The 27737-nt window shown below is 33.3% G+C and overlaps 2 protein-coding genes across 4 annotated transcripts in view; one reads left to right on the top strand and one right to left on the bottom strand.

The window, feature by feature from the left end:
* Positions 1–336: 336 nt before the first annotated feature.
* On the top strand, positions 337–13855 carry LOC143212113 (polyisoprenoid diphosphate/phosphate phosphohydrolase PLPP6). Of its 3 annotated transcripts, none has more exons than XM_076430512.1 (5): positions 337–897; positions 1326–1457; positions 2277–2376; positions 2432–2567; positions 6435–8579. In XM_076430512.1, exons 1-5 carry the CDS (start codon positions 889–891, stop codon positions 6457–6459), a joined length of 402 nt encoding a protein of 133 aa, XP_076286627.1. In that variant the 5' UTR covers positions 337–888; the 3' UTR covers positions 6460–8579. The 3 variants fall into 3 exon arrangements, with proteins under 3 accessions (XP_076286627.1, XP_076286628.1, XP_076286626.1); XM_076430513.1 differs by lacking the exon at positions 6435–8579 and adding an exon at positions 12957–13855 and having other exon boundaries at positions 339–897; XM_076430511.1 differs by lacking the exon at positions 6435–8579 and having other exon boundaries at positions 343–897; positions 2432–3006.
* Positions 2997–27737, bottom strand: part of LOC143212103 (alpha-tubulin N-acetyltransferase) — a 32512-nt gene continuing 7771 nt past the window's right edge. The window contains exons 2-8 of the mRNA XM_076430476.1: positions 20483–20632; positions 16399–16570; positions 11839–11980; positions 10637–10736; positions 8619–8706; positions 7564–7610; positions 2997–5507 (exon numbers count right to left, since the gene is read on the bottom strand). Of these exons, the coding sequence (XP_076286591.1) occupies positions 5222–5507; positions 7564–7610; positions 8619–8706; positions 10637–10736; positions 11839–11980; positions 16399–16570; positions 20483–20632 (985 nt within the window). The 3' untranslated portion in view covers positions 2997–5221. The remainder of the gene's footprint in view (positions 5508–7563; positions 7611–8618; positions 8707–10636; positions 10737–11838; positions 11981–16398; positions 16571–20482; positions 20633–27737) is intronic.

The raw sequence follows: 27737 nt of genomic DNA, 5'->3' as shown, positions 1-27737 counted from the left end.
CGATATCTCATCTTATAATATCTCACCACGCTCACCACTGTTAGGTAGAAGGAATAAGAATAGACTCAATGTATCTTTGCGGCAAACTTTTGTGGGGTCACGTAACCTCATTACCTTTCGTCTAAATCACCCCATCATTTCGCCTATTTGCATGGAAATAAAGCGATCCAGGCCGCGAAGCAACTATTCAGGACAGAAATAGACTTATTTATTTATTTGTGGCCCAAACAATGGGCCACAAAAATATTACATTGGATGATAGATCTATCCTTATCCCTGTATCCTAGTCGGTGGTATAAGGATAGCCTTATCATCCAATCACATCCAATGAACACTATTGCACTGATATTATATAAACTGATATAAACCTATACCACCACCGGTCAAAATGACCGGTTCCAGATTTATTATTTTACAATTATTGAAATAATAGAAATTATTTTATAAGAATTGATTGTATAAATATCTTTAATAGAGCACGTATTACAATAGGAGCCGCACAAAGTTTAAATAAAATCAATCTTGTCATTTTTATAAGGGAACACGATTGTTTAAATTTTCCGCGTGCCTATATATACAATCAATTTAAAGGGACAGTTGTACGACGACATCAAAGGTGCCGCCGGAGTGTCGCCTTTATTGTTTCTCTGCTTTTTGTCTAAACTTTGCAACCGACAACGACAACGACAACAATCATAATGGCATGATAGGCACGACCAGGGACGACCTCTCTTGCCTCTGTAACCGCTATCGGACAGGTCTTCTGATAACGACAATATCAGATTGTGGAAAAATATATAACAGAGATAGGAATAATAAAGCTGACAGAACACTGTGCGATAAAGTAGGACTTTCATAACCTAAAATAAGAATTGTTCATATTTTACCATGGATCAGGTATGCATTTTACAATACATTTATTTGTTAAATATCACAGTATTTATTGAATAGTAACATAAATAAGCTCAATCATATTCGGTATGTTTTTCTGTTATTGAATTTTTGTATGTTTATACTTGCAACCGAAATTATAGTTCTATCACAATGTAATAATTAATTACACCACAAAATAGATTATTTTCATTAAATTAATGTTAACGAACCGTTTACTTTTTAGTAACAGGCGCTATAGTATTTGGAATATTTTCCTTCAGCTTTTCAAATTTCAATGTACCTATTCTTAAATGATTATGTATTATTAAAATCATCTATTTAAAGTGAATCATTTTGATGAGTATGCTAAATGACGTTATTTTTCTTTTCATAAACAGAGTGAATTGAATGATTACGAATTTGAATAACAAATATTTTCTTTTATTTAACAGGATAAACGAAATGTTTCACCATTGTTAAGACATATATTAGATATTGATAAGAAGATAACAGAAAATTTGGTGAAACATATTGAGAAATTTATGCCTATGAGACAATTACAAATACATTATAAAGCATTAGAGGTATGTATAACACGTTTATTCTTTCTCGATTAAATAATAAATATATTATTTTCAAAAAGTATATCAAATGTATCATAAAGTATAGTAATAATAATAAATCGACAATTTAAATATATGTCTCTTATAACACGACTACACTTACCTATTTTAATGAAGTATTTATTTAGTACGTACAGATAAACTCATGAGTACAGCTTGTCAAATCTAGCTGTGCAGCTGAATGTTCCCTGCAAGGGGAAATGTCCCTGCTGCGCAATGGTAAATAGACGGAACCTCGCAACGATGGTGAACTGATCGTCACCTGTCAAACGATGCACGTGGCGACAGTTCAGTTAAAAAGTAAAGTGACACAAGTGTATTCACACAAACATATAAACAGTTGTTTCGTATGTTTATTGCTGTAAGAAATAATGGACAGTACGCACTTTTGACGAGTTGTGTACCTTACCATTCATATGTTGCAACCTTCTCTCGTCAAGTGCGGTCTTTGTTTTTGTCTGCGCATTCCCAAGTTTTGGTCAACCGCACAGTTAGATTTGACAAGCTGTATATTATATTTTATGAGTATATTACATTATGCAAAATACTCCTTGATCAAGTAAAAAAGTATTTATCTAGTACATAAAGATAAATTCATGAGTATATTATCTTCTTCTTGAACAAGGAAAGCAACACATTCCTTGATCAAATCAAGAATTCATTTTTCTGTAAATACTATTTAAGAAAGTCCATAGTTAAAATGAAAGATGTTGATAAGATACGAATGTAAATATTGCATCCTGATTTTTTTACTGATATATATTATTATTAACTATGTAGATATCTTGTCATGGACTAATATGGATTACATTGACGCTTGCACTTGTTTGGATACTTGATAACAGAAATTTATACCAAGTGCAAGTCAATCTGTTAATAGGTAAGCTTGAGAATTTAAAATGTTACCATCCAATTTAACCCGAATATATTTTTAGGTATATTGCTAGACATTGTTGTTATCGGTGTATTGAAAGCACTTACTAGAAGAAGACGCCCTGCCATTAACGATGATCCTCTTGCAGTAGGACCTGATAAATATTCATTTCCATCTGGTCATGCCTCTCGGGCAATGTTAGTATTCTATTTTTTCTATTATCTGTGGCCTCTACCTGCGTTCTGTCAACCTTCAGTATTAGCATGGGTAGTTGCTATATCTCTCTCAAGGCTCTTAATGAAAAGGCATTATATTCTTGACGTTGCCGCAGGTCTAGTTGTAGGATATGCTGAAGGAATTCTTATGAGCATTTTATATTTAGAACCTGAGACATGTAGATATTTAATCTCTTGGATAACTGATGAAAAAATAGATGGTGCTGAGTATGATGTATAGTTCAATATTTTAACTTTTGAAACAAATGAAATGCTGCGTGTACAGTTGAGAATGTAATGCAATATTTTCATGTATTTTTAATTATTTTAACAGTCTCGTTCTTTAAATGTGAATATATGAGAGGGGGGATTATTTATATTGGCTACTATATTGTAAAATAAAAAGCAATGTTTTATACTATAGGAATTTATTGTTTTCTCGTAAGATATAATTTTTCCCACTCGTTTCCAGTTTTATGTTTGAGTAATACTTTATTATTTCAAGTGCATGGTATTTCTTACAAACTCAGTATTAGAAAGTACAAAATTTTCTAAATACTTCTGACGAGTGTGTTCATATGAAGAGTTTATTTTATTCTAATAAAATAAATGAATGCAATGAGAATAAATTGAAAAACAGTTTACCTTTATCAGAAATAAAAAGAAACAATTTACATAATAAATTTTATTGGAACCATCTATGCATGAGGATGGATTTATGAGATCAAGTTTCATGTTTAATGAACGAGAACAATATTATTTTATAGAGACGTAGTTACATTTTTGGGTACGTCCCACTTTGGTGCACAAATTTCATTATCTATCTTTACAAAATAATATCTTCTCTCTTCATTAACAGAGAAATACCTGGTATTATGCTTTCGACTAATCATGATGTATACAAAATTACTAGGGGTGGGCGGGTACCCGAGCCTCGGTTCGGCTTTTGATCATTTTGATGACTCAGGTCGAGTCGGGACCCGAAAATACACGATACACCAAAGTCCCAATCTAAGCCGATTCTCGGTTCTGTGCTGAGTGAGACGTAGATCGGGACCGAACGTAGAAAAGGACAGCATGTAAACACGGACAATACTAATGCAGTAAGGGAACTTCTTTATTTTTTACTTATTTTTAATGAAATTTTACCAATATATTTGCGACATCTTTCTGATTAAAATTACACCAAACAAGATATAATTTCGCCCATATTTACTGTACATGTAAAGCATAATTTACAATTTATCATATACACTGCCGGCCAAAAGTTTGGGACCACTCTATATATCATTACTAGACTGCGAAACTTTATGCAAAATAAAAATCGTTTACATCTACTGCAACAAACAAGGGCCAAGTAAAAATTTCTCTCATTCTATAATAATGTTCATAAGCTGCGACTAATACATTAATGCTCTTAAATTTCTTAAATCTGTCCACTGTTTTAAATCACAACTACCTATTTTGTCATAAATGCATAAAATCCGCAGTCTAGTCATTACATTTTACAGCATAAGCACTGAAAAGTGGAAGAGAGAGGTAATAGGAATTATGTAGTTTACGTGTGTGTAAATAATAGAACAAAGTAATTTTTTCATTAAAACCCTTCATTGTATAATAATATAATTCCGCGTGACATCTCTCTTATGCGGTGGTCCCAAACTTTTGGCCGGCAGTGTATACATATAAGAAAAAAATAAAAAAGTTAGCATCGCGTTGGTATTCTAAAATCTAAACAATACAATAAGTTCTGAATTTTTGCCGACCGTCGCGGTCGCTGTTTGTCTTTCTTTTTCACTTGCTCTCCTCTTCTATGTCCTAAAGGACCTAAAGTTACTCATCCATACCGTCAATTAAACCACTAAATATAGTTGAAATTATATCGTGTTTAGTGTGATTTTAATAAGAAAAATGCCACAAATAAGCTGGTGGAAGTCCGATAAAAAATAATGGAAAATAAAGAAGTTTTGTAATTGGATTAGTATATAGTGGTTCACACCGATATGCCCGACCCGAACCCGAAGTTTTTGAGTACCCGCCCACCTCTAAAAATGACTAGCCAGTTTATACATATGGATTCTACCTGCTTCACATGTACTACAATAGAGTTTATTCTTTTATGAATATACTTACTAACAATTTGAATGTTACAACCATTTAAAATAATGGGAATACATTATTTTAGATTTTTATACTAGGAACAAATACTTTTAATATGATCGCGTTCTAGACACGTAACATACAACACTTTTTTTCTACGAATAAAAAATAAAGTTAATAAAGCAAAGGTAATAACTTACAGTTCTTTAAAACAGTAGAAAAGGGGTTTACTTTGTATTCGGCTCACCTCCCATATAAAATAAGAAAATACTTTTCTTTTAATAAATAAAAGCATTTCTTTCTCATGAAAAGAGAACGCATTCTAGTGTAATAAATACTACCATTTTTTGTTTTTTTTTTTGGTTACCATTAACTACCCTTTCACAGTTACTTTACTGTGAACGGTACAGTTGCGTTTTTATACTTCGTCACATACACGAGCAATACAATTTTCCATTACAATTCCTCTAAGACTGTTAATAAATATGAAATAATTCTATTTAAAGAAATGTCAATTCCTCGCTTCTTTAATTGCTTTACCACAGAGGTGAATGGTAAAATTTTAGGTCCAAACGAGAGTGCTGATTAGTACCAACTACTACTTCTTGACTACACGAAGGAGATGGTTTCACATTCTTTTCAGTTTTCTCTGTTTCTCGTAAAATGGTAGCTAGAGGGGTGGGTTGATGATCAGGTAAAGCAGGTGTCGGAACCGTAGATAATTCGCTTGTACGCTGCTTCTGTTCTTCTTCAGAGTAAAGACTCAAAGAACGTGGTCTTTCCGGTTTCGATTGTATGACAGCAGGTGTGCTCGGTTTTTCACTGAAAAAGTAACTTACCATGAAATTGTCAAAGCATGGAATATTAAAGAACATTGACATATATTCTACTAGGATCCGTTTTCACCGTGTACAATTCTATATTAACACTCGGAAGACAGAGGATTTTTAACGTTATTGAAAAATGACAAGATTTAATCTTTTTAGACTTTGCACAGTTATTATTATAATATGTGCTCTAATAAAGACATTTATTGTAAAACCATCTTTATTATTTCCATAATTGTCAAATAAAAAATCTCGAACCGGTCGTGGTACGTTTTTAGTCTTAAAATATGAAGTCCAAGTCTGTTCGAATACTTATTTATAAACTTTTCTAGGTATACCTTCATCATACTTCCTCCAAGAATGTTATTAAATTTAATAAGATCAAGTTACAATTTGATTTAATAATCAGCAGGTGAAAAGTTAGACAAAGTTTTTAAAGGGTTTGGTCAAAATGGATCAAAGTATCATCGTCCGAGAGTTAAATCATTGAATCTTATGAAAATTGTAATATATGCGCATACATATATATTTAACACTTTCACTGTCACATAAATCTTATATTTTATATAATATAATTAAATAAAGCCATTTCACAATTGATAGTGCACTTATCTTGCTCCAATATAATTTTTGATACATCGTTTTTTGACAAGAAAGAACAAGGTTCAGGATCTTTGTGGCAGTCAATGTGTTTGTACAATCATTTCAAACAAGATATGATTCTAACTTTGTTCAATATTTTCAAATTTTATCCTTACAAATATCCAACAAAGAAATGGAAATGTTTTAAATAAAAAATAATTTAGTTCTAAATGTAACGAGATTGCCAAGATTAAGTGAAATTACTTACTCCGCAAATAAGAATAAAAGGAACATGTTGCTGGTGCACAAAGGATTTTAGGATACTGAACTTGTGTTTCAGAGTGGATTTGCTTAATATCTGGTAACGAAAAGGGAGTAAATATAAATCCATGCTGAGCATTCAATGAAAATGTTTTACTGATATGCACAGGTGCGAGTAATTGCTAAAAATAATAATACATATCACAATACATAATATACATACATACACACACATACATCCATACGTACTCGCATTCACACATGCATACTATAATCCAGTAATATAATATCAATAAATCTGTGCGTTAAAAAAAATATTGCTGAAATAAATGACGATTGCGATTAAGTTGCTTTTCCGAAATAATTAAATAGATCAAATACGGAAAATTTAAAAAACAATATATTAAAATAAATAATTTAATCACAATATAACTAAAATCATTATGTATTCGTATTAATTATGACTCTATTAAATCCTTTCTCTATAATGGAAGTTCCATTTTACATTTACAATTTGTTAAATATTCATATTGCTTTACAGTCACTAGACAACAATAATCTTATAAATACCATCCTGATAGAATGAAAGACGCAAAATCTATATTTTTCTATACTTTGTTAGGAAATGAAATATATATATATATATTAAATTAAAAAGTAACAATTTATCATCGAGATCCTAATTGACAAGACAGGATTCTTATTTTATCACCATTAGATATTTTCGAACAACGACATTTAACTTAAATAATCAAAATTCGAGAAAATGTAAGAATGGAAGCATCAGGTAACATTTGACACGCATTTGAATGTGTTCTGGCAAGAGGTAACGTGAACGCATTCAGTGTAAAAAGAGTGGAAGCCGCTTTTATTAGCACTAATGTGTTATGCAACTTTGTTCTTAAACTTGTAGCGGTAAAATTGCATGTTTTGAAATTTTAGTGATCGGTTAACTTCTTTTACTAAATACATAGCGAGTTAAATTTTTAATACTATCGTGTAACCGTTACCTGATGGTAACAGTTATTAAAAGTTATTCGTTTAAAATCTTATTTCTCTGGTTATCAAAGAAATTAATTAAAGCTTCAACATCAGGCATCTGCGAGGGGCTCGCTTTTTCAAGGTATGAACACAGAAGTTAATAGCTAATTAATTTAAGCTTGCAGGATCGTTCAACAATCCGGTGTTTATTTTTCATTGCTACTCACCCAGTACGTTCTGCGGATGGACCAAGCACAGTAGTGTTATGAATTATCTAAAAGAAAGCGTTAATATGTTTTTAACTGAGTTACAATGTAAGTTGCAATACAAAGGTTAAGACGTGTGAAATTCTTGTTATTAAGCTATTGTCGCTATTAATTATAATGTTTATCAAAATTATGTGAGTGTAATTATATTATCTAAAGAAGTCAATATATATACATTGCTGTGCAAAAGAAAGAAGCACCCGGCCATATTTAATACAAAAACGTAAAAAATCACGTAAGAGCACAGGAAGTTTTGAATTAATGTTTTGCTGTTTAATTGAATAGTTCTGAGAATATGTATGTGTTATTGCGGATTACTTTAAATGCAATAAATCAATAATTGTACAATACAATTTTTACATAAGGCTATTGTTTTGTCATTGTATCTTATAATTATATACTGGGTGCTTCTTTCTTTTGCACAGTAGTGTACATATTTACAAAAGTGCTTCCTTAGAGCTTACCAGACACTGTACAAGCTGTGACAACTACAAATTTTCACTGCAATTTAAAGCTATAGTTGTCATCAGTTGCTTTCTTGTTTCACAATTGTTAAATTAATTGAAATCCCAACAAATACATTTAATTTGAGTGGAGGAGATACAAGTCAGTCACATTGCTTGGTATATTTAGTATTAACACTAGGTTTACGGGACCAATCAAAATGATGGGTTATAATATTTTTAATTTACGATTGTTGAGATTATAAAGATAAATCTATGAAGTATTACTGAACAAATTTATTTCTTTGTGTATATATCATAACAAAAATGTGGATAATTACATTCTTGTTATTTTTGTAAAGTAATGCAAAATAATAATTTTTAGTGCTTCGTAAAACCTAGTGTTGAAATAGTCTTTCTGCATGCCTGTCTACAAGAACATTGTTTCTGTAGATAATGATTCAGATAAAAAATTTACGTACATAGTATTTCTGTTCTTCATTTTACAATACGCTCAAATATTTGAATGGTATACTTTAGGTGTAATGCAGTATTTTACGGTGTTGTACTTACATTTGCCATGGAACAAGGAGGTCGTGCAGCAGCATATCTACCAAATGAACTACGCGTAACAGGTGGAGGATACTGAACTCCATTCATGCTGAAAAAAAGACGGAAGTATTATAAGACGTGTCCTTATTAAAATCACTAAACACTATTACTAATATACTTAATATTATTAGAAGGTACAATTCCTTAAATAGAAGAATTCAAATTTAAAGGATATTGAATGTGGCCATATAAGTGTTAATAATTGTATGTATACATATATTATAGGGTGTTCGCGCTATTACTAGCTAGCGTTCCTCTTGCAAATAATATATTATGTATGTATTTTTTTTGTGTTTACACTATCCTTTTAAATAGAATGCTAGATATTTTTTCATATCATATGAAATCGTGATACTTTCAGAAACACCTGGTGTATCGAAATGTTAATGAAATTGAAAAAACAAAAGGCGTGTCTTGAAGAGAAAGGAACGCTCTTTCTATTGCTTTTTTGCACAAGATTCTACGATAACTTTTTCGCTTTCTGGAGTCAGTTAAAGTTAAAAAGCCCATATTTACTTCAATGTTGAATAACTCGAATAAAAAAATCGCACAATATTCAACAACCACACAATTTACACAGGAGAGATAGCCCTTACAAATGATATTAACGAGATTTATCAAAAAAATTTATGATTACAAAAAAAATGATTACATTAGTTTTGTTCACAAAAATCGGTTTTTTGCAAAATCCTGAGGTCGTAGACAAATTTTGAGACCAGATTTGAAATCAGCGTGAAAAAATCTACGGGACATGATATATAGCATGTTAAAAAAAAATTGTTCCGCGCGTGGTACTGGAGAAACCACATTTTCTTGACATTCTACATGTTTAACGAATTTTCTCAACGTTAAAAAACGTTCGTACCATAATCTCCCTATTTTCCCATATTCTGCAAAGTTTCAGCTTTAATTTAAAAAAATTGCATCGCTCTACCTCATTTCTATCGAAAGTTCTTTGATTTTGAATTGAGTTTGGTCCAAATTTTCCACTGTGCGCCGGCGCGTAGCGTATTCAGAGATGTCAGGCAGCCGCTGTACGTAGCGCGCTATTTTCTGCGAAGCACTAACTTTTTTCAAACACATGCCATAGGTAAAAAATTGTCGCAGCGAGTTCATGGGGTACTCAATTGAATCGGCAGAATCTCTGCTACAATCTGACGTTCGGATCATGAAATTACAATCATTTCTCGCCGAGATACAACGAGTTAAAGGAAAAGTGGAAATTGTGCCTTTTTTAAGCATATTTTCAGAAACACCTGGTATATCGAAATGTTAATGAAATTGAAAAAACAAAAGGCGTGCCTTGAAGAGAAAGAAACGCTCTTTCTATTGCTTTTTTGCACAAGATTCTACGATAATTTTTTCGCTTTCTGGAGCCAGTTACAGTTAAAAAGCCAACTTTTACTTCAATGTTGAATAACTCGAATAAAAAAAATCGCACAATATTCAACAACCACACAATTTACACAGGAAAGATAACCCTTCCAAATAATATTAACGCGATTTATCAAAAAAATTTGTTGCTCCCCGTGTGATGTTCCAAAGTTGCACAAAATTTTTGTTAACCGTCAATGTTGTCTTCATCTAGCTATAACTTTGTAAAAAAACCAACATAGCAACAATTTGAAACAGAGCATCTAAAACTAGAGGTTTCAGGCTTTCAAACCATTGTTTAACGATATCGATACAGCAATTTTGGCCGGAGTTATGATCATGTAAACTAGTAGCAATTTTTCGGGTTCGCAGAGGTGATCCCTTAATTCTTTCGAGGAGTGTATTTAAAAAAAGTAGGTCACCTTAAATAGCCCTGAAAAAATGACATACGCCATTACGTGTTGTTTGGGAAAACAGTGTTACTTTTACCGCTTTCATTTTTTTTAAATATTATTTGCAAGAAAAACTAGTAATTGCGTGAACAACCTGTACGTGTGAAACTGACAAGCAATATTCGAGTTTTACATAAGTTGTAACATACGTACCCAGAATTACTTTTTCCAACATTGTTATGAATATTATTTTGTCCAGCAATGTCAATATTAGCGGGCAGGCTGTATCTATTTGATCTCACGGCCGGATGTTCTAAAATCCACAAAATACATTGTAAAATTAGAGTGTTGTCCATTATTGTTCATTTTTGGTGAAGCAAGCTTGTATAAGTTTCATATGATAGTGATAATTCATACTGCACGATCGTTCCCTTAGAATGTTTAATATACATTTCGCCAGGGACACTGTGATGAAGTGCGATTAATTTTGTTGAATAAGTTAGCTTCGAGATAAAAAAAATGGGAGCAGCTCATTTACAATCGACGCAGAACACTTATCGTTTAAGGACAGATTCCAATCGATCGCACGATAGGGTCACTCGCATAATAGGGTCGTTAGTCGTGTATAGGGTGACACTGACCGCAATTTTATGCGTCTTCAGACAGGAATGACCGATTTAGGATACCGGCTACCGAAGTACAAATTACAAGACAAATGTAATCGACCTTCGACTCGCCATTGTCACAGCCTTAACTCGAAACCAGATTGGCAACGAGTTCATGGGCAATATGGTGTACTATACTTTTACGGCGGTGTAAGGAAAATGTGATACGTTCTCCGATTTATACGCGATCCTTGGATCACTGTAAATTACTAGTCTAAGCTCCTAGGTTTATTATTTTTTCCTACTTTTTAACAAGTCTCATATATGTATATCCAAGTAGGTAAAACAATCAATTTTTTTTTGAATATTTAAAAATAGTCAATATAAAAACTGATGAAATTAATAAAGTTATGACTAGACTGCGGATCTGGAATGTAAAATTCATGTCTAAAAAGGCTACCACCACAGAAAATAAGATTTTATTAAATTCCACTTTCTTAATATTTGCCTACAATAATTGAACATTGCATAAACATCCGCAGTCTAGTTATGACCTACGATATATCGAATCTACTTCAGCCATACTTCTAACCGTATTTCAAACTTGGAAACCATTTTCGGTAACTGCAATAGTTATTAAAAATTAATAGACTCGTTCTTAATCTTTCGAGTCCGTTTGAAGTAATTCAGAATCATATTCTTAACATATAAAACTACTAGAAATCATAAAAAAAAAATTGAATCTTTTTAATCGTTAAACTAGCGAGACATTGTAAATGCGAAATGCAGGATGAAAATATATGTACGTACCGTCATCGAAAAATCCGTGGAAGACAACGAACTTATTATTCTGCGGTATTATATTTGAGAGGCCATAGTATTTGTCCAGAAACGCTAAGAACTTCTCAGAAGGTCTATCGATCGCCAGTTTCACCGGCCTAATATTTTCTTCCTGGAAATTAGAAGCAACATGTTAGTAGTTAGCCAGCAATTAGTCAATCTTAAAATCAATTAATTAAATGAGAATGTCCGAAACTGATAATGCATATAAGTGCATTTATGCAAATACTAGAGAATTCAAATAGAAATCCAAATCAAAAGAAGATTTCGTTTGACGAGTCAAGTGTTTGCAAATTAATGTGAAAGTAAAAGTTCTATTAATTCTAATCAGATATATTGTTATGTTATATTTATAATACAATTGCGTATATACAATATGATATAAATTAGAGACAAACGTCAGTAAAACACCCTTTAATTGTATGATAATCACGTTTCATTTCTATTTCTATAAATTAGTTCGCAAATTTCGTATTTAATTTATACACATAATTATGATATTTGTGTGTGCTGAACGCGAAAAGAGAAGGCATAAATAATTTGCTACTATTCTAAGCATTAAGTACCTCAAAATGTACTTTAAAAATGCAATCATTCAATTAAATTATATTTAACCCCTTGCCCTACGATTTATTGTACGGTTTCAGTGATTAGAACTTTCTTTGTAATTCGTAATTTCCTAAATGAAGAGAAAATTTATATCTATTGTATGTTCTCCAATAACTACACATTAACGAAACCAAAATAAAATTTCATCTCGGTTTAAAGGAAATTAATAACATTACATATTTAGTAGACTCTTTTCAGAATTTTCATCACGAGTCTGACACGATATTGTAAGGCAAAGGGTTAATATTATATTTAATATGCACCCCCATCGAAATGGTATGCATTAGAAACGTAGTAAAACAATAAAATTTCATCTATAATAAATCCACAAATAGTTATATTATTAATAGTTACACATTAAATAATTATTAGCATATTTTGAGTGGGGAAGTTCAATAGTTCAGTTCACGATTAATAAACTGTTGAAGCGTAATCTAAACTCAAATCGCCTACTCCGCCTTTTTGTTTGTTTGTTAAAGATGACTGTGTTGAGTTATTCAGGAGTGAGGACAACGGTTATTGAAGTAGCAAAACTGTCCAACTTCCCAAAATATGAGTAAAGTACTCATTGGCACACCTCGTACTTTGCTCTAATAAGGAGAAACGAAAGTACCGAGGCGAAACAAACAGTTTGAATGAGTTCAGTCACCTTTCGGGTTACCTTCGCCCGTAACACCCACGCGTAACGACCTTTTGTCACGCTCCTATTTAAGATCGTTCACTAATTTGCCAACGTAGGCCTGCTCGCTGCCTTTTCTTGTCGAAAAAGGGTCGCAGAGCCAAGATTCTTTTAAGGTAGAGGAGACCGAGGCTATAAGCTCCGATTTGAAAGAAACATATTATATAAAATGACGTAGAAATATAATATAGATATTCTCATCTTTAACGGGTAATTTATTGTTAAATTTATTATATTTTAAAATTCTAACCTTAAAATTGAAATATTGTATTATATGATATAGGTTTTATATATTTTTTCATTTATTTGTCGTTGAGCGAAGCGGAACTATTTTTGCCCCGTTATGAAGTAAGTTGTTCTTACATTAGGGCAAGCTGTTTCTAAAGAATAAAATTTGCTAATAAATAAAACTTTAATGAAATGTTTCATAACATGTTTAAACAATCATTAAAGACGGAGAGACACCACTTTTGCACCAATTTTTGCGGATATTTTTGAATTTATCTAAAAAAATAAGGGTCTGGTGGAAAATCGATACCACGCGAAAGAGCAGACTTATCTTGAGAAAGCACCCTTTCAAGTTTGCATGGTCGACGTTTTTCTCGAAACAGAAGGCAAAATATCTTCGCCCGACATGAGTTACCGCCAGTGGCGCTTAAACCTCATATCTTAAACCACGCTTTTATTTATAGTCAATAATGTCTAAAAAAATTATTTTCTCCTTTTTAGTTCATTTTAATATAAGCGTGGTTTTTAAAAAATTCTTTTTATATATTCTTTTATTCAACATTGTTTTACCAATAGAAGGCAGTTTCTGTAAAAAGGAAAACCGAAATTTTTCACTTGTTGATTGTCTTTGAAAAAAATTCTCTAAAACGTAGCACACCTGACAGACTTTTACTCTGTAGAATAATTCATGATTCCGAGGAAATGCCGAGTCCATGGCAAGAACAACTATGCCGACTGAGAAAAAGGTTTTGCGGAAAACAGGTACGTATTCGCAGAGCAGTGCAGCTACGTATTCCAGATTATTTTTTGCCTCGTTTTGTCATGGTTGGCGCACTTGTTGGAATCACTGCAAGTGCCGTCGGCTTAGCGACACGTGAATTCGCCCCGTGGCCTCACGCACAGTGCTCAACTATCACGAATGCCGGCGTGTACGGTACTTTTCCGTAATTAATGCATATTAGCCGTACTCTCTGACGTGTTATAGAGGCTGCCATTAGCGTGGCCGTTTCTCTGTTCACCTGGCGAAAAATTCGTTCCTCGAAAATTATGGAAAATTATATGTATCTTCAGGAATCGCGGAATTTTTACGCTTTTCCGTTTCTCCACCTAATATCGCTTTGTCAAGTAGCGAAGACCAGGGTCGAAAGAAGCAAGGGAGTGTCGCAAAGGTTGGGACACGTTTTGTTTTTTACCTAGGCCTAGCCGATTAAGATGGAACTGCCCTTAGAGGTTTTTCAATTGCTCTTGAACCATTCGAAAGCTGACCAATAAGAACCCATCTGAGTAAAATTTCAGCCCTCTGGCTTGCCCGTGAGGGTAGTTATAGGGTAAATTAGATTTCGCGCTTTTCTAAAATTTTCTAATGTTTCTAATGTTTTCTAAAATTCTGAAAAAAATTGTGGCACGTGTCGGGTCTTAAGACGCATTTTATAGAATTTTTTCAGACTTTTTGGTTGCAAACTATGGTCGTGAAAAATGAAAAACATACTATTTTACTGTTTAGTGCCCTAAATGCAAACGAACCCCCCCGTGGTCTTTTGCGTGTATAGAGGATTTACTGTAGAACGGAAAGAAAATCGACCATCTAGACTTCTTACAATTAGATCGATACCTGTGAGAAAGGAATTATCAGAACGCAATATGAAGAAAAGCTGTGGATAAAATAATGTTATTTAAATAATCTGATGCATAAAATGGAATTCCTTCATTTTAAATAATCGGATGCTCTTTAAAGTCTCGCAATAATGGCGAGAAAGACATTTTTCCCGCGTTTCTATTTTGTAATTGTATAATGTATAAAGTACTCCTTTATTGTTCGAACATTTTTGCACCTGCACCGTGTACACAAATATTCACAAATTAGCTGTACTTCATCGGAATAATTTTTCAAATTTTCTCATGACAAATTAAACTCTGTTTATTTATGTTAGATGTTCTTATTTGAATCTTTCCGTTTCTCCTTATTTTTATGTTATATATTATTTATAACGAGTTCAATTTTTCTATTTGGACGGTCATAATTTGGTTTGCTGGCGATTGCTTGCGAAACGAGAAACTTTCGCAACTAGTTGAACAGGAACGTGGCAACGTTACTTCGTTTTGCGCAAGGTTTCCTTGGAAGTAGTTTAGATCAAGATCACACGTCGCCTTTCTGCTTTTACTCGGGAAGTAATTACACCTTGTTTGCGATCCGGACGATTTCCAATCTGCGCGGGTGGAATCTGTGTACGGGATGTGCGAGTTTCTTCGTGGTTCTCACGAGTATGGGATCGAATTCATCGGCAGACCAATTTTTTGCACGTTTCTCGCATAGATTCTCATACATTTTTTCACAACATTTAATTTGAAATTTCTAACCAACGGGATAGCCTTATTAGCAGACTGTAGATTTTATGCATTTACGGCAGAAATTAATAAGGTAAATGTCCTCACTATCAGCCATGTCCCCACTATGAGTCAGTCGATCGTATAACTCTGTTTACGTCATTTAGTGATAATAAATAACAATTGTAAGTACAATTTTAAAAATAGTTAAATCAATAAATGTTAGGATATAAAGCAATTAAATTTTAGGACTGAAAGAAAACAATTTGTTTTGTGAGTTACAGCTATCGCCTATTAAAGGGTAGGTTAAGGCGCATCTGTTTTTAGTGAACTTTTATTTCATGTAAACAATCAATTGCCGCGGTTTTTCGTTAATAACTCCTTAACAAAATTGCGGAGGAAGAAAAAATGGTATACAGGGTGCCCCAAAATGTATTTTCTTGAAAGCAGCGATCCCTGAGGTCACTGAGAGTTACTCCTTAACAAAATTGCGAAGAAAGTTACTTCAAGTGACCTTAGGGATCACTGCTTTCAAGGAAGTACAACATTTTTGGGGCACCCTGTATATCATTTTTTCATATTATTGCGAATAACGGAAATATTCAAGGTGGTTAAAGTTGGTGGTCCATCCTCTATAAAGGTGGATAAGAATATAAATAAACATGAACGTGGAAAAGCAGATTACTTACAGACAACATATGCTGATAGAGGATATTTCCAAGGCCCATGCGTTGTCGGGTCTCGTGGACGTAAAAGTCCAAAATGCACCTAGGCTTCAGCTGGTAATGAGCTCCTGTTTCGTCGAACATGAACAGATTCTTCGATCCGGTCTTTAGCAGGCCAACTACGCTGCCCAGTCCGCTGTAAAATCGAAGCAAGGTTGAAACATTACGCGGATAATGATTCACGGTTGCGGTCCAACATTCGGGATCCCCGTTGCTCGATGCGCATATGATTTTCATTCATCATGAATGTAAAACTTTATCTTTTAAGACTGCAACTATGAGACTCGTTGAAATCACGGATTGCAAATTTTTTAAATTGTTTTTCTTAAGTTTTCAGTTCTATAAGAGTAAATCTTTTCGTTCACTTTACTTTGTCTTTTATTTTTGTTACTGTTTTTCTTTCATTAAATTTCGATTTAATTTTTGCTGTATCTTCTTATTAGGATAATCGTATCCTACCTACTTACGTGTATCAAATAGGTAAGCACCTAATCTAAAACGTTAGGTCGAAGTGAAGCTCGTTTCTTATGATTATTGTAATTCACACCGCAGTATTAGGGACATTCCCAGTGATTTTTGTACAGCAGTAATGAGCTCCTAATTCACTTTAATGTACGTAATGCTGAGGTCTTCATTTTTTTATTAAAAAGGCAAGAGAAGTTTCTTTTTATATACTTATTGTATCGAAGTAAAGTTTCCCCTATGCAGTTTAATGCAATATGAAGAATGTACAATCACACGAATAACAATCCTGCGGTGATCGAGTTAGAAGAATTACGGTCTTATTCTGTATCTTTTATGAAGAATGTTTTTTCAGATCCTGAGATTATAAAAATATGAGAATGATTGACAATTTGATTTGCCTCTGTAAGAGAATACATTCTCATTGAATTGTACAAAATTTATTCAGGGCAAAATATTTATTTTTACGTATTTCAATCTCATTGGGAAAAATACCGCAGTAAAACGTACACCCGCAGTAATAGGCACACTTACCCTACTGCCCTCAATACTATTTCGAATATGTCACAAATTAACTTGCGTTCTAATATAAATATTGTTATGAAACAGACTAATCCAACGAATAATCAGAAACATATATGTTAGTAACGTTCCTCATTATACAGTTGTGAATGAATGTATATTTTTCTTTGTTATACGCTTTTGTGAAATGAAAAATGAAAAAAGGGGTTTACATTCACTTACAATTGAAGGTTTACATTCGTGATGTAATTAGAATATCAAACGAATAATAAATTAATGAATAAATAAAATTTGTTTATTCTCCATGGTTTGCTGCAAAGTTTAATATTAATGAGCGGTTCGTTTCTGGCTCGTTAAAAACCCTCGACCGTGTGCTCTACACTATCTTGACAAACCAGTTATTTTTCTTCGCGAAAGTTATCCAAGACTTCTAAGTATATATGGTAATGCGTGAGGGTAAGGTTCGTTAAGCAGAACGGATGAGGAAGAGCTTCATACTCTGATTCGCGCGACTTTTTAGAGGTTCATGGCCGTGGTACGTTGGCCGTTATCGCGAAGCAAAATTGCTTTACAATATTCGTAAGAGGAAGTTACAATATTACTGTCACAAAACATTCTACTTAAGTATATGACATACTACGCGTTATCTTTCTTACTAGTCGTTCACTTTGCTTAGCTTCGCAAAATAATTTCCGAGCTGTAATCTTTTTTCAATCTTTCCAATAATAACGCTGCTAAATTCGTTGGAACGAAAGTTCGTAGCGTTTGTAATTTAAGAGATTTGTTCAATAACATATTTTCCATTCTGTTCTATTACCTTTTGCCATTATCGAGGTAACTTCTCGTGTTTTATTGAATAAACATATGAATAAATACCTTAATTTTATCTTTGATTCTTAATTTGAAAACGCTACGAACAATTTTGTGTGGAACGCACAAAAATTTTAAACAAATACGCTTTATACAACTTGCAAGAATTCTGACAATTTGTATAAAATTATATACATAGTAACTAACAATACATGTATATCCGACCGCATGACTTAGGAATTTAACCAGCGATCACCAACAACCAAATGACTAATATTAGTCGTATTAGTACATACCTACTTTCACAGCGTAATTTGCTTTATTCGGAAACATAAAGCTGCGTATGTAGCAGAGTTGGGCAAAATGTAATTTCAATTACCATTACAATTACTTGCCAATTACTGTAATTTGAAATTGCAGAAATAAAATTACAATTACATGTAATCGTAATTGGTAATTGCAATTACTTGACGAATCACTGTAATTGTAATTGTGGTCCGCGATTTCAATTACTGGTTGAGCCAAAGTAATTGCAATTACCAATTACAATTACATCTTAATTATAATTTTATTTCTGCAATTTCCAAGTAATTTTAATGAAATTAAAAGATTAAGATTCTAATCACTATAACCATAAAAAATACAGTTTTCTTTCGCTATAAGACGATGATGTTTTTTTTGCAACAAGAAAATTTCTATTCCCTCTTCTTCTTTTGAAGTTGTCACCTCGACACCGCTTATTGCTAGTACCAGAACGAGAGGGTATGTTGTACTCTATCCTTTTCCAACGAACGATATCGCTGCTCGGCCGACCACTTTATGTTTGCTTATGGTCTGCCAGACAAATTTATGGGACCCATAAACTCTCAGCCCACTCAAGAACAATGTCGAACCGAATAAGTATCCTTATCCGCAATACGTTGAAGCCGTCCCGAGCCATTGTCTTGTGTCGAAAGAAAGCTGTAGAACTGCAAGGGTTTCAAGGAATGAGAATTAAATAAGATAGAGAATTTTATAGCCGGACGAAATAAATGATTCCCTTGTCCCACATTGTACAGAACGATCCACGAGAGGATGGAGATTTGCAGAGAGCCCCGCAGTCTAGTTACAAGTTACAATGCACCGTGTAGCCCGGAGTGCAGTCGATTGCATCGCGAGGGAACTCGCGTCGTCACGAAGACGACGACGCCGGGTGCACGAGAGCGTCTACTTTCAGTAATTAATAGCCGCGCGTTGTTAATGGCGGCGCGAGTGGCTTTACGATACGACTATTATCATCTCTGATCGCCGCACGTGCACGCGGTATTAATTTTTCTCGTGCAGGAAACGGTTCTGAAGAACATTTTAATCAGGAAACACCGGGTCGGGAGGAGATGCTTTGCGAATAGGACCGAACGAGGAAGGAAGTGCTTCGCTTTCCGCAGGCAAGCGACACACCAGACGCGACGTATCGATCCAACCGACCATTTTGCGCGCCGCGAAACCCTTATCCTGCGAAATGCAGCTTCCCTTCTGCTCCCTTCTGCCACAGGTTGGCTTCCAGTTCCAAGTTTTTAATAGGGCCTCCTTCGAAAACAACCGCTTACTAGCCGTTTTACAGCAACGCGCAACACCGGCAACTGAGTGTGGTACCATTTTATTTAGGGATCACAAACAACAGTTTCCCCCAAACATTTGTACGAATAAAATCAGTAATTGAAACTCTAACTTGAAGATATTAACCCCTTGACGTACAGAGATCTCTCAAATACTTTATCTGTTCCTTATGCCATTTTAAACATTTGTGTAAAATATTAATATTTAACATTGACAGGAAGTATTTCCTATAATTTGTTTATCACCATTCCAGGAATATATATATCTGCTTTGAATTTTTATACGAAAAGTCACAGTTTAGCTTACATGAATGATAAGCTAAATAGTAAATGGTATCTTCGAATAAATTGGAGATTCCATTGAAAAATGAAGTTATTTAACAATAATTATCAAATGCTTTAACCCTTTGTACTCGGAGCAATTTTAACTCGAAGATTATACATTTCTTCCGACCTAGGATATTTCTATTCCCTATGATTTTAAAAATTTTATAGATATAAAATTGGTATAGTACCTCATACAATACATTAATAACGTAAACAATATTTTGAATATTGGAACAGCAATTTTTAGGTGGCTTAGAGTCACCATTCGAGTGCTAAGGGTTAAACAGCTAATTTGGCAATCGATTACGTTTTTACGATGAGTCACGACTTACCGGTTTGCTTCGTTATCGACTAATAGATAAACTATATGGTCCGTGTCCCGAAGTTTTAGGGCGTTGGTTATTGGCTTGTTCAAACCCTGGGCTCTCGCCGAGGCCTCGCCCATGTCGTCCAGGACCCTGCTTAGTTGCCTCTGACATTCGCTGAAACAAATATGTGTGAACATTTATAATGTCATACTAGTTATAGAAAAATAAGCTCTGTCGTCGACTTTTATTCGTGATATTTTCCTGATTGAAATGACCCGAAACACGACACAATTTGAATCGTATTTAGTTGATTAAAATATAAGATTTTTAAGCAACAGTACAAATAAAAGTGAATGATCGATTAATATAAGGTTTTGTATTTCAGTTTACTATATTATGAACTATAAACAAATGCTTGTAATGCTTTCGTCGTGTTTGCTCGGAATATCTTTTCTTCCAGATGGCCAACTGGTTACAGGATTCCTACAAATCGAATTAACTATATCAAAAATCCCAGAAATGTCATAAACTTTGATATATCCTCTAGGCGTTGACGATTCCACATTTCAATTTTTGTGAAAATTAACAAAATGGCAGATATTTTAATTTAATGACTGAATTTCGGTAGAATATTTATTAATTTTCATTTATATATAACAAAATAGTGGGAAAATGAAAAAAAATCGATCGCCAATGCCTAATAGATATTATAATGAAGATAACTGTAAAATTTTAATGCAATTTTGCTAAGGTAGAACTCGAGATATCTTGTACACCGTTTCGAAAAACGCAACTCTGAGAAAAACGCGTTTAAAGTTCAAGAATGTAATTTTTCTATCAAAAATATTTTCGATTTTTTCAAAATATTACTATGTCCTAACCCCTTAATTCAGGATACAGTGGATACTCGATTATTCGTAATAATCAGCGGAATGCGAGTGTCGGATAATAAACAGTTACCTACCGTTAGGGTAAACATAATAAATCGTGTTCTTTACATATGAAACATGTACATTAATGTGAACCTTATTTACTCTTGCCGAAAAGAAAAAGGATTATTTCGGGACACCCCCTAGGATTGTCACACTGGTTAAACAAATAATCTATGCGAAATGTTAGATCGATCGAACAACGAGAAAAGAAAGAAAGTTGAAAGGCAGGAAAATTTTGTTCTACGTGAATACCCCAACAGTCCATTTACGAGTTCCAACCATTCAAGTTTTAACTGTGATCGCAGTAATATTTATTAACATTGTTGTAAATTATATGTTGTGGTTCACTACACAAATAGGACAACGCAGTTGCTCCACTTTCGGTTCTCCTCTGTTTCCTCGTTTTTGTGCGAGTCATTCGTGTTGTACTTTCCCATGATTTCTCGCTAAGGAAACAAAAAGTCTCTGTACCTACTCGAAACTATGTAAGAATGTTCATTTTAAGTAAAGTTTGATTTTCTTGATTGAAAAATTTAAAAACAGAACGCACTTTTCAACCAACCCTTCCAAATAAGTGATTTTTGTTTACCTAAATAAGTCATATAAAGGAGAGTGTGTATTCATCATATTTCAATATTTAGGTTATTAGTATACAAATGTTCTTTTGTAGTAATTGTAATATGATCATTACGTAATCATCACTAGACTGCGTTATTTATGCAAAATAAAAATTTCTTACCTGAATTCCAACAAACTGGAGTGAAATAGAAATTTATTTTCCACCCTATTATGTTTAGTAGGTTGAAAATAATATAATAGTATATTAAAATTTTCCTAATATTTTTGCTATTTTAAACTACACTTACTCATTGTTGTCACATAAATACATAAAATCCGCAGACTAATCATCACATTTCTGTGGAGTAATTTCAAGAAATAAGCTAAAAACTTCATTTTTATTACGTTGAATAGTAACGAATGTTTCAGGCATGAAAACAATTATTTCAAGCACTCATTGTATGTTACATTCTATTGAATCACTTGTATTCTACTATACATGACTTTACTTAGAAAGCATAATTTTATTTCGACAATCTGATGCATGCTATAAAATAGTATACATACTATAATCTCGTAGCTAAAATAATTTTTTGTTATGCAAATAAATTGAGAAGAACAGAGGTAGAAATTTTATTTAGTCAAAGAAAATTTCTCTCTACTTTTTAAAAACCGCCGTTGCAAGTACGTCATTTAAAATTTGTATCGTTTACAGCTTAAGTTACTTCCTCCTATACAGAGACACCGAATCCAGCCATGTTAAACGAGACATTACAAAATAAAAACCAAATATTATTTACTACATGTTTATACTGTCTTAAAAACATTTTAAAAATTACATAAAATTGTCGAAGTTGTGCGCACAATTTAAATAAAATTGACAAGTTTTTCGAATAGAGAAATTTCCAAGAAATATTCTATCAAATCTGGGCAAGAGTTGGGAACACACGGAAAGTTATTTCGCAGTCTAATTTATTTATGTCCCGTAACACAAGCGACAGGTTGAAAAGGAAGTCTCCTGAGCCAAGTAAATATTTATAGTCGTCTCGGGCAGAAAGAACGAGAAGACTTAGAAAATCTAGACAAACCTCAGTGCATTAGTTACAAAACAGCAAACTCAATCGAACACATAATTACATCCTGCCATACGTATACAAAATCCAAGAAAACATCAAAGATGCTATCGATTCCAAGGACTCCTGTGAAAATCTAATCAATTTCTTGAAACATACAAAATTGATTAACCAAATCTTAAAAACGACTGTTCATGTATAAACTTGTATTTAGTAATGACTTTTGTGAGGTTGATGCAGCTTAAAAAATAAATTAAAACGAAAAGAAACGAGAAGACTTTATGGTCATGTAAATATTTACGATTCTCCGTCGTGTTCCTGCCCGTTCTACAAAGCAATTATCGGCGACCTTGTCATGCGGCGATTTATAAAATCGATTACACAATCCGATTATGCTTCTCCGCTCCAAAATTAGTGTATGATTCAGCGCTGCGCGTTTCCCCGTTCCGCATACTCGAGACCGTGCAAGTTCGCGTTAAGAATCGTGAACACGTGGAGCCTGTCTATTAACGACGAACAAAGTACCTTAAAGTGATAATCATTCTCTGTTTCCACGAACGACCATGTCAACATACATGTGTACTTGCTCGCAGCGTAACTTTCAAGCCACATGCTAATATATCAATATTTCTCAGCCCAATTTGCGTGAAACTGAAGACACGTTTTCTCTCGAAAATGTTATACATTCAAACTTCTTTGAAAACTTCAAAAAATATTTTTCGTCACTGAAACTACAATATATTTACAGATTAAAGCTTCCTCTTAACGAGGACGCATTAAAAATTGATTTCCTTTAGTCGTTACATCGAGCTTGGAACGAGAGGCGAGACGCCAACTTTACTTGTTAGTATGTCTAACAATAACTAAGTTATACCACAACCACGAGGGCTTTACACGACCAAACTAGTCCCTAATGTTTGTTGCATAAAACTATTGTGAAAAGGACGCCTCAATCTTCAAATCAGTTTCACTTACAAGACAAAGTTTTGAAAGTTCTTTGAGACGATTGAATTTGCAGCATTTTTGCGGAAAAATGGGTCTTCAGTAGGGATGGGATCAAGTACCTCGCAAACAGGTTCGAATTTTGATTGATTGAATTCGGACTCTTCTATAAGTACTTTGAAAAACAGAAATACATAGTACATACTCCTAAGTATACTTGAACTTATGCCAGACAGTTTCGAACCTTTTACAAGTACTTTGGTAAACGGAAATAATACTTGCAATCGCAAGTATATTCGAATCTCGGTCGAATAGATTCGAAACTTTTATGACTATCGTACCGGAAATTCTCTGATTTTTCTAATCATTATATTTTTTACCTTTGAAATCAATTATGCTGTCCTCTAATGCATAATTTAATTCAACATTTTATCAAAGATTGCACGTGAATATCTTTGTATAAAGGCCACTTCTGTACCTTCAGAAAGAGTGTTTTCAAAAGCAGGAAATGTCATGGATAAAAACAGAAACTGGCTAATACCAAGTATTGTAAATGAAATACTATTCTGAAATAGCGACGAATTTAATAAATAAAGTGCTTAAAACCCACTATACAGTTCTGATTTCCAAGATTCGAGTATTATTTGTGAAAGATTCGATTTCTTTCAACATCGAAGTACTTATAAGTGTCTTTTCGAAACTTGTAAGTACTCATTCCGAGGTTCGATATCAGTTTGTATAAAATGAATACTTTTCAAATATAATCATTGAAACATTATTGCTTTCAAGTAGTAATCAAAACCCATGAAATGAAACTTTGTTATTGAAATTGACTCGGATTCGTGAGTACATATTGAACTTGATCCCATCCCTAGTCTTCAGTTCCCCACCTGGTGCATCATGTAAAAATATCTTACAATTAGAGGAAAGAAAGCACTCCAATGTTTAAAATGAGTCCAGGCTCATAGTTGTACAGTTTGTTTTTACGAGCTTATCACAACTTCAATACAGTAGTAGTGATTTTAAAAATATATGTATACAGTTAATATTAGGTTGGAGGGAGAGTTCTGTCGTATTTTAAATAAGCAGGTAATTTTGCTTGTAAATCAAAAACTAGCTAGTGAGTCATTGGGAAACAGGAATTGATAGGTTATCTGAAACATGGCAACAAGTTGTTACAAATAATGGAAATTACATCATTGAATAATATCAAACATATATTTTTATAAATTGATTCAAATGTTTTCTTTAAAATACGACAGAACTCTCTTTCCCTCCAACCTAATATTAACGAAACTTATTTGTTAAATTCGAGATCTCTCATTCACTGGTTCGGGTAATCGAGGTTCGGGTAATTGACTCTACTGTATTGACAATTTTTCGAGAATCCGAAACGTAGTGTTCAAATACTGTTTGCATTCACTGTATATGTATAGCTTTATTTTCTCAGAACACATGCACATTAACCTTATTACATTGATACCAATCATACTGCATTTTACTATACTACAATTTTCTGTATTTATACTATACACGCCACTGTACATATCTACAGACATACGCAAACTTCAGTCTACTTTTTCCTTTCTTAGGCGACTTCCCACTCAGCAGATCGATCGTGCCTTAAGTTAATGTGTCGTGGGATCCGACCCAATTCTAGAACTGGAGTCGAGCCAATAGGCCACTTTACAATGCAAATTGTGATGGATAATCGGAGCGGTGTAATGTTTTCATGAGGCATTGAAACGTCGTATAGCGTTGATAGATCAGCGAGCTCCACGTGAGAAGTTTCACGTGTCGCAGAGATGCATATTACTTATCAGAAATTTCGCTTGTAGCTCACATTTGCATCCCCTACATTGCAAATGTGATTTATTCGTAGGAAGAACCTTGCGCTGATATTTTATGTAGAGGTCAGACTTGAATATAATTTATTTGGAATAAAATAAAATATGTGTGTGCGATTCACTACTTCAAACAAATTAACTTAAAATACCTTTGTTTTGTACAAAACTCAAATAATTTCCGATGCGAGTTAACTAAATCGGTCAAATAAAATAATAAATGATCTTACAGATCAGGACTTAGAAACAATAAAAAATGATCCAATTATGGACGAACTAAAATATAATCATTTTTAGGAGACTTGATAGAACAGAAGCATAATTGGAATCAATTAATTCTAATAATTCTAGGATTAGCACTAGGATAATTCTAGTGCTATTACTAGACTGCGGATCTCTTTATGCAAAATAAAAATATTCTTAATTGATTGTGAGAAAGCAGGAATAATATAAAAATTGATTTCATCCTTTAATGACTTTGTTACATTGAGAAGAACGTTACAATACTCTTGAATTTTTCTAATCTATTGCTGTTTTATATTTCACCCAATTAATTTCTTCGTAAATGCATAAAGATCCGCAGTCTAATCATTAAATTTCGAAGCGATAAACACTCTACTTAGAAACTGCATAAAACGACAAAAGAATCAATTAGTATAACCCGTGATCCTCTTCGAAACCATTCAGACTCCTCAACATTCATCCAAACAAACTTTCGCTAATATAGTTACCATGTTGCGAAGTTTTCCGCTAACTTTTATAATTAAAAACCGCTAAACTGGAGTGCACTGGAATTTTGTAAATGCATTAACAGCTCCGGCAGATTAATAACAATGCAAAAAAAAAAACACTAAAATATTCATAAAAGATTCTGTCTAATTAAAAACTGTATTTATAAAAATATTATTTCTCCTTGCACATGTTTATGTGAACTATAATTGCATCAAGCTTCGCAAGCTTCTAGTAATTACTCGCGGCGTTACCAAAGCAGTTACAGTTACGCGCTATATCCTGAATATTTACTCTCATATATTTCTTGATTTTATTATCTGGTGAGGTTGAACGATTCTGCAATTAAACGGTGCACGCGTATCGTAAAAGCGGAACCAGCAACGGCGTATTAAACTTTTCGCTGACGTTTTATCGTCGATATTTCATCGTATCGAGTGATAAAGTCGCAGGGACTTGTATTAATTAATGCCGGCTCGATTCGACGACGACAACGTGACGCGGACGGGCCGAACGGATGATCACCAGCGGGAACCAATAAAACGCATCGGGTAATTGTACCGATTACTGCGGTATCGTTATTCGATCGTAATTTGTTCGAATATTATTCCTAATTTATCATAGAATAATACTATGTGTAAGCATTTTATGGAAGAATGTGTTCTGAATTTAAAAAAAAAATTGGTGGCCCCCAAAACCTAATAGAACATAAGAAAATATTAAAAATAAAATCGATAACATTCTGTACCTATTACTGCGGACAAAAATGAGCCACGTATGAATTACTGCGTATTAGAATTCGAAATATACGAGCGTACGGAAACAAACTACGTATCTAGGCATTAATTTAAATAAAACTGAGTACAGTTATAAATAATTTTTTTATTTATTACATTTTAAATGAATAAACCTTTTATTAATCTTAACACCGTAGTATATAACGTCACGTAACTAACTAAATACTAGTGAATACATTCTTTTAGCAAATATTTGTGAGTAATATTTATTAACTTTAGTTTAAAGCTATTGTGTAAATTAAGAACATTGTGAAGTTTACAACATTTCACAATTGCATTTACAGTGTAAATTCCTTTGTCTTTCTCAATTCTTCTTCCTAATGTAAGCGGTAGATCTTTTCGTTCACTTTACTTTGTTTTTTATTTTTTTTACTGTTTTTTTTTTCATTACTTTTCGATTTAAT

Source organism: Lasioglossum baleicum, chromosome 9 (assembly GCF_051020765.1).
Source record: "Lasioglossum baleicum chromosome 9, iyLasBale1, whole genome shotgun sequence".
NCBI lineage: Eukaryota > Metazoa > Arthropoda > Insecta > Hymenoptera > Halictidae > Lasioglossum > Lasioglossum baleicum.
The sequence above is the reverse complement of the archived record's forward strand: the minus strand, read 5'-3'. Positions and strand labels throughout refer to the sequence as shown.